At 30.7% G+C, this 7,772-nt stretch overlaps 1 protein-coding gene across 7 annotated transcripts; it reads left to right on the top strand.

The window, feature by feature from the left end:
* The first annotated feature begins 3,493 nt into the window (after positions 1 to 3,493).
* LOC100786056 (uncharacterized protein) lies at positions 3,494 to 7,553 on the top strand. Of its 7 annotated transcripts, none has more exons than XM_006596943.4 (9): positions 3,494 to 3,770; positions 3,866 to 3,929; positions 4,222 to 4,391; positions 4,514 to 4,561; positions 5,090 to 5,156; positions 5,543 to 5,643; positions 5,870 to 5,914; positions 6,251 to 6,721; positions 7,149 to 7,431. In XM_006596943.4, the coding sequence occupies exons 3-9, from the start codon at positions 4,257 to 4,259 to the stop codon at positions 7,320 to 7,322; spliced, it is 1,041 nt and encodes a 346-aa protein (XP_006597006.1). In that variant the 5' UTR covers positions 3,494 to 3,770; positions 3,866 to 3,929; positions 4,222 to 4,256; the 3' UTR covers positions 7,323 to 7,431. The 7 variants fall into 7 exon arrangements, with proteins under 7 accessions (XP_006597006.1, NP_001242428.2, XP_006597011.1 ...); NM_001255499.2 differs by having other exon boundaries at positions 3,497 to 3,638; positions 7,149 to 7,553; XM_006596948.4 differs by having other exon boundaries at positions 3,502 to 3,638; positions 4,231 to 4,391.
* Positions 7,554 to 7,772: the final 219 nt, after the last annotated feature.

Below are 7,772 nucleotides of genomic sequence, written 5' to 3'. Positions count from 1 at the left end.
ATACTCAGTGAACTCAATCAAACCGCTTTACACAAGTTTTGCATTTGTGAAGCAGAAAAGAATGAAAAAAAAGGAGAGAGAAATGAGGGAGGTGGACCAGCTGGTGGTTGAGCCTGTTTCAATCCTTCAGGTCAACTCATTGTCATGTGGCGGAAAAAAAAAATACTATATTCCAATAATTGAATATTTGAATGAATGCGGCAGGTAAATCCAAACAGGAGAATAATAACTCAACAACAACCCATTTTATTTTTGTCATTTCATCAGGAAAAATAAAAATCTTTATTTATATCTTCATTCTTTAATTTGATATATTTTTCTTTAAAAAAAATTAAGCAACTTTAATCTCACCTTGGTTTTCACCTTTCTAAAACTTTCAAATTCTTATTTATTATGAAAAAATTGCACTAGTATTCTTTGTAGTTTCTTCAAAATTCATTCAATGTCCTTGCTGTTTTAATTTTTAACAACCCTTTCTAGGAATACATGATCTAACTTGTTTTTATTTATTTATTAATAAGTGATATTGGTGTAATATGTTTCAAATAATTATGAAAGTTAGTATAAGAAAAAATAGAGATATTGTGTGAATTTCAAAACAAGGGGTGTCATTATAAATATACTCCTTTTCTATTCAAAATATTACACGTCGAACAATTTAATTAAATTCTTCTTAAAAATAGCTTGTAAAAACATGAAAATTTGTTCAAAATATAAAAAAAATCATAACTTTCCTCTTTAAAAGACTTACTATTAAAAAAATAGACCTTTAAATTGAGATAAAAAAAATTAAAAAGACAATTTAGACCTTAAAATGTATATAATATAAATAGATCGATAACAGATAAAACTCTTAAAAGAAAACATTTTTATCCCTACGTGAGATTATAGCTAGTTTGGTAAATTTTAAATTATTTACAATAAATTATCATTTACTCTCTTTAATTTCGACTTTGGAGTTTGAACTATTTAAATATCATATTTAAATATAAAAAAAAGGTTTTTAAAAGACTAGAGAAAATGTAAAGGTTTTGGTAACATTTTTATTAGAAATGTGATATATTTTATTAACAGAAATATTTTTTTAGAACAATAAATCTGTACGAATTTGACAATATGGTAGTAAGAGTATTTTTTAGTAAAAAACTTTTTAATCCTTCTTTTCATATATATATTCATGTAAATTACTGTTTGAAATTTTGAATAAAAATTGAATTCTGTTCATAGTCGGAAAAGAAAAATGAATTCGGTATTTTTCTTATATCAGGATTTTGTACTAAAGAAATTTTATTAACTTTTAAATAATTAAGCATTTCTTAATACTTTTACTTTATATATCTAATTATTTTTAAATTCATTTAAAATTATGAATATTCTTTTGATAGTATAGAAATATTGCTCTGGAAAGATAAATGATCCCAGCACAACATGAACAGTATACCTACAAAAAACTCCGACACAACATGAACAACTCACTGCGCTATTATTAGCCGTTCCCTGTTCCAAAACAATAGATAATTAGTAACTTTTTTTAAAAAAGTGTATCATGGGGTTAGTGTACCTAAAGATCCTATACAGATCTTACCTAAAATTGAAAAATGGGTACAGTTCATTAAAAATAAAAAGTATAGATGTCGAGTCTTGAGAATCACTGAATCTGAGAGCAAACCGACTTGAGAATGTGATATGTGCCTATTAAAAAAAGAGCGATGTGATATTTTTATATAAATAATTAGTTATATATATATGAAATAAGTCTAATAATATTTTCTATTTTTGATAAATTTAAATCAATAAAAAGAGTGTGCCAAATAATATTTTTTAATTATAATTTTGTATTCTGTAAGCTACATTCTTATTAATATCTCATATTCATCTCTAGTATATAAACTAAAAAAATCTATAATATAACATACTTTAATTCCATTTTTTTTAACTTTTAAGCCGTATTTATTTCATCTCTTATTAAATAAGAAAAAATCAATTGAAGATTTTTTTTTTCTTCTTCCTCTTTGATTGTTTGAACAGGTAAAGAAAGAGAGCAAATAAAGAATTTGAACAGGTAAACAAAGAGAGCAAATAAAGAATTTGAACAAATGAAAATTATTTTTATAATAATTAAGCATTCAATTATCACTCTACTTTTTTCAACATAAAATTTTAATTTTTTTTGTTATAAATACAAGTAGAAAGAAATCATTTCCCCATTTCATTCCCAATTTATTTATTTTCCGCAAGACCGTATCTTTTTTGTATTTATTTTCTCAAATAAATGATACAAATTTAATATTTTTACATTATTTCCTTCTGTTTATTAATTTATGGAACGAAACATATGATGTAGATATTGTAACGACGTGAGTCAGGAACGGGTACGTGGTTTATTGTTTCAGCTTCCTCAAAATCATCCCCATACCTATTTCCATTTCTGATGGATAGAAATTTTTTCTTTAGTTCCGTTCCCGCTGAGAGTATCAAGTATACCCGTACCCCATTCCTACCCGTCCTATAAATATAAAATTATAAATTGGATAAAGTTAAATATATTATTTATTGAAGGAGAAAAATTTTAAAAATAATTTTATAAAATTGAACAAAGCTAAAATTAATTTTTTTTATCAATTTTTTAAAAATGAACAAATCTAAAAAATTAAATAAGATAAGAGTATTTTAATAATTATATGGATCGTGTATGAGGCGGTCATACTCGTTCCTATTCCTGTTTTAAAGAGTTGGGTATTATTCATACTTGTCCATGTGTCTGGTCAAAGCGAGATTATCCCGGAGGAACATAGTCCTAATTATAAGTATGAGTTTGTTTGTCACATCTAACATCTGTTATAATAACATTGTGTGTCTGTCTTATTTATTAAAAATTATGATATTGAAAAAATAAACATATATTTTTGTTTCATGATTTAATTTGAAAAAAGATCAAAGATTAACACAAATAAAAAGATAAGTACAAAATAAAATCTTTAATTTTGTTACTCATAAAATCATGGACAACTTTTTATCATAAATACAAAATATTAAAAAAATATTCATATTTTTATATCTTTAATAACCAAAAACTAATAACTAATTAATGTAATCATTTTAAATAGGAAACATCATATTTTTTATATTTTAATTTCTCTTTTTTTTCATTTATTTTGGCAAACATATTAAAATAGATATAAATTATACTAAATATTTTAACAAATTTTGTTTTATTTTATTTATGTTATTCATTATTCATCAAATGATATATAAAATATAAAAATTATCTTTATTACTTATATTTTTGTTATTTGGTATTCTTCTTATGCTCTTATCTTGTCCCGTATGATAAATTTTTCTGAATACAGTGAATATTTATTAATTTAGTTACCAAAAAGAAGAAAAGTGAAAAAGCTGGAGTCTAGAGACAAGCGTGTGATCTTATCTGACCCCACCCCACCCCCAAAATTACATAGAAAGGGCATTTTGGGAATTGCAACTGTTGCAGGCCTCTGACGTCGAAGCTTCTCTGTTTCTGCTCTTCGTTTAGAAATAGAAATCACAACTTTGAACTTTTGGCACTTTTTTCATTTCTCACTTCCTCACCAAATCCAACTCCTCTTTCTTCTTCCACACTGCCATTGACCTCTCTTCAGGTATTCATTCTCCTCGCTGTTCCAATTCCTCTCTCTCTCTCTCTCTCGCGCGCGATTCTCCTTCAACTGTCGTTGTTCCTCAATTCAATTTATTATTATTGTTCCTGATCGTGTCTTATTCTGCTTTCTCTCGTACGAATCTACTTCCAACTTCTGTAACTGATACTATTGTTTAATTTTCCTCTTTGAATTTGCATCGCTTTAATTCCCTAGTTTCTTACTCGCAGCACCTTCGATTTGAAGCTCCGTCTCAATTGGATACCTGCTACTGTCTTTTCCTTTTTCCAAAAGGTAAATTTTCCCCTCTTTTTTAGCTTAGTAGCGAAAAAACTTTCAATTCTCCGTCTCCTTGCATTCAATCGACGGCCTGAGGCTGTGTTTAAAGTTTATAAACTCTTTTTCTTTAAATTGTCAAAAGGTTGTTTTATTTTCTGATTATAATTTTGTTTCTTGCTTTATGATTATGAGTTCCTCGCTTTCTTATAGACATAGCAGCAGCTAAGACACACTGGATATTTGTGATTTTTGTCTATTGTTCTTTTATGTATTAATTCTAATATATAGTTGTAGCTTATTTTATCAGTTATCCCAGGAGATTGCTTCTAAATATCAGTTGCAATGCGTGCACCAGCATTACTTGCGCAGTGCTTACCTGGCCTAGTGCCTCATGATCGTGGAAGTCTCAGCATATCGTCCGTTCCTGAGAAAGATTTTCATCTCCCATCACCAGCAGTAGAGATTCTCCCTTCCAAGGTACAATACTACAATTCCTGTTTATACCATCAGCCATCCAATCACCGCTCACTCCCCTAAATAAGTTGAAAGGATTGTGCTTAAGAAGAGTAACACTGATTTAAATTTGTCGTTCTTTGCAGACAGTTCACACTGAAAAAGATAATGGGGAGAATATAGATCATTTTAAGGTACATCTTAATGTGCTTCATATTATAGTATTTGTTTTATCAAGGATGGCATAGTCACATTGCTTGTCTCCTAAATGCACAATTCTTTATGGGAGAGTAGTGTTATTGTTGAATCAATGATAGTGGAAGGATTATAGGTTGTTTTTTTTAATCATTCCTTTTTGTAAATATCTGTGAGTTTTATTTCTTGACATTTATGTATGAAAGGCATTGTTTCCATAAAGATTATGCTGTGAATTGTGACAATGAAATGTGTCGGCTAAATCATACTGAAATAAGACCTTTTGGTTACACTTCCATGATTTATTGTGTGCTTTTGAAGTGTTTTACACGGCGGGTTTTCATTATTTCTTAATAAGAACTTTAATTTTTTTCATTTTCTTGAAAACTGTCTTTCTCTCTCTCTCTTTTTTTTAGAGTTTTCTCATATACATTTTATCTTCAATAAGCTTGGCATATTGTAAGAGCTTGTGGTTGTATATCAGTTAGTTCTATAGTTGCATTGATGATCTCTTAAACCTCTGACAGGGTTTAGTTAGTGTTGCCGATATTGTTGGATTCAGTGGTTCAGAGACAATATCCTTAAAACCTGATGGTATGTGCTTAATATTTCAGACTTGTAGACATTGGACATGTGACCGATGTTTTTCTTGCGAACCAGCATTTTCTTTCAAGTTCATTACTCCAAAAAATTAACATAGTCAAGGAATTAATACAGCATAGAACCTTATTAAGTTATAATGCTTAAAGCAAAAGCTTATTTGGCATTAAAGGAAAATGACAAACCTCCAAGGTTAGCTTAGTATTTTCTTAAGAAATTTAACCAAGCCTCAAATCCATATTATGTCAGAAAGAACAGTTAGCATGATTCTTGTTGAGGAAAGTGTCTGTTCACGGTTATGCTTTGTTATATGCATGCAATTTATTTTCTCATCAATACTAAGGACTGATGTTATTAAATTTACTCATCTGACTTTTTAGGTTATCTGAAATCCTGGACTAGTTCCATTGATCTTGTTAGTGTTCTTAAGCATGAGATTCGTGATGGACAACTGACCTTCAGAGGAAAAAGAGTACTTGAGGTATATTGTCCATGAACATTTTTATTGCTTGCTACTGTAACTTGACTCTATTCAATTCTGCTTGTGCTGCATCATCCTTCCCTCGTTTTTCAAATGCTTGCAATGTTGGCTATATCTTCATGGGATTACTTTCTTTTCTTCTCCCTTAATCCCTATTTTTTCAATCATGTCTGTGCTATTTACAATTCATAATTTACAAATCTCTTTACTTTCTTGTATTTTGCAGCTCAGTTGCAACTATGGACTTCCTGGAATTTTCGCTTGCTTGAAGGTATACAGTTTAGGATTGGAATATCACTTTCTCTTTTTGCTGGTTCATTTGTCACTAGTCTATGTGTAAGCTAGAAAGAATATCTTCATTTAGTTATATGTTTTCTTAAAGCAATGTCTATGTAGCAAGTTGTTTATACAATTGATGACATGGACTGAAATTTAAATTGTGTAGGCAAGTGGTTTGTTGTCATTGCTTGAATTACACTGTCTTCTTGGTGTGACCACCAAAAGTTTCAATATTTCTTTTGGGGTAATATTGCAAGCAGACAATCAAGTAACAAGTAGAATTTTAACCTGCATATTCAAAGAAATACACTGACTCTTTATTTAACAGGGAGCTTCTGTGGTGCATTTTCAAGATCAGAGTGCAGAAACTGTCAGATGCACAACTATACCAAATGTTCTTGCTAATCTCAAGCAAGCTCGTGATAGGCAGAGTCGACAGCCAGAGTCTCCTCTTACTCCTTCAAGACAGACTCTGGCACCATCAGTTAACTTTTATGCCGGGGACTGGGAAGAATTACCTTCTGTGCTGTCTATTGCGAAAAGTGATGGATATGAAGTGATGCCTGGAATGAGTTTGAGCTTTTCTGAGGAAGATTTTATGGATGGGTGTAGTAGTCAAGATGGTAGCATCATTGGACACGAATCTCACTCAAGGCGGTCTAGGAAGCTCTCAGGAAGTCGAGCATGGGAAAGAGGTAGTGAGGCAGATCAAGGAGAGGGTGGCTATGATATTATTTTGATGACAGAGATTCCATACTCTGTTACCTCTTTGAAGAAGCTGTATGCACTTATTAAGAAGGTTTGTTTCCCTATACTTGGTTGTCTATACTCGCCGAAAATTATGCTTTCCTTAGTCTGCTGTTATGGTAAACATCTCATATGGTTCATCATGGTCTGCTTGGATGTGAGTTCTGTCTTTCACACTTCATTTGTTGATTTATTTTTAGCCTTGGTGACAATATATTGCGTATTGTGATTTGTGGACAATGGTGCTTCCACTTGTTGCAGTGCTCTCATACACAACAAATTGGTACCGTTTCCAGTTGCATATTTATAATGACGCATGATCAAGTTTGATGCATGTTGTAGTAACTATGGCACTGTCCTGATGGCAGAAGTTTCTCCTTTTCTACTTTAACCGAATTGTTAATATTAAATTGAGTTTCAAATTGCAACCGCAGAACTTTTAATTCCTTTTTGTATTTTCCTTTTGATTTTGGTATCAGTGCTTGAGGCCTCCATATGGGGTGGTATATCTAGCTCCTACTAAGAGGCACTATGTTGGCTTCAGTAATGGCGTACGACAGCTGAGAAGTCTGGTAGATGAGGAGGGCATTTTTGGAGCTCATTTAGTCAAGGATTTGGCTGACAGGGATGTCTGGAAGTTCTTTCACAAGTAAACAAGAATTTGAAAATCAGATGACTCCCTCAGCAAACATACGATAGAATATTCTAATGGCACCATACATTTTTATAATATGAATCACAGGCATTCTTTTGTTTTTTAAATCCTTGATTTTTCTTATTGCTTAGTAATAATGGAGGTCTGAATTTGAATGCTCAGTTTACGTGCATCATCAGCATGAAGCTGCCTCATTTAGTTGAGTAAATTTCCACATTAATATCCTCAAGATTGCTTGGGTTGATCATTTTAGTCCTTGATAGTTGATATTGTGTTAGTCTTTGATTTTATAAAGTGACACTCATTTAGTGTCAAATGATAGTAGAAAATAAAGTAAAAAATAAAAAAACCCTGTAAAGTGAGAGACTAATAGAGGATATTTAAAGTCTTAGGGATTAAAAATGTAGTAGTACTATGATTCTACAATCTCGAGGATTGATGTGAAGAT

Source organism: Glycine max, chromosome 15 (assembly GCF_000004515.6).
Source record: "Glycine max cultivar Williams 82 chromosome 15, Glycine_max_v4.0, whole genome shotgun sequence".
Taxonomy (NCBI): Eukaryota; Viridiplantae; Streptophyta; class Magnoliopsida; order Fabales; family Fabaceae; genus Glycine; species Glycine max.
Note: the sequence above shows the minus strand (reverse complement) of the source record. Positions and strands in the feature narration are given on the sequence as shown.

Excerpts from the sequence above, each read along its gene's own strand:
- LOC100786056 (NM_001255499.2), top strand. The coding sequence starts at position 4,257 with ATGCGTGCACCAGCATTACTTGCGCAGTGCTTACCTGGCCTAGTGCCT. Across the intron at positions 4,562-5,089 it reads AGAATATAGATCATTTTAAG|GGTTTAGTTAGTGTTGCCGA; the intron begins GTACATCTTAAT and ends AACCTCTGACAG. Across the intron at positions 5,644-5,869 it reads GAGGAAAAAGAGTACTTGAG|CTCAGTTGCAACTATGGACT; the intron begins GTATATTGTCCA and ends TGTATTTTGCAG.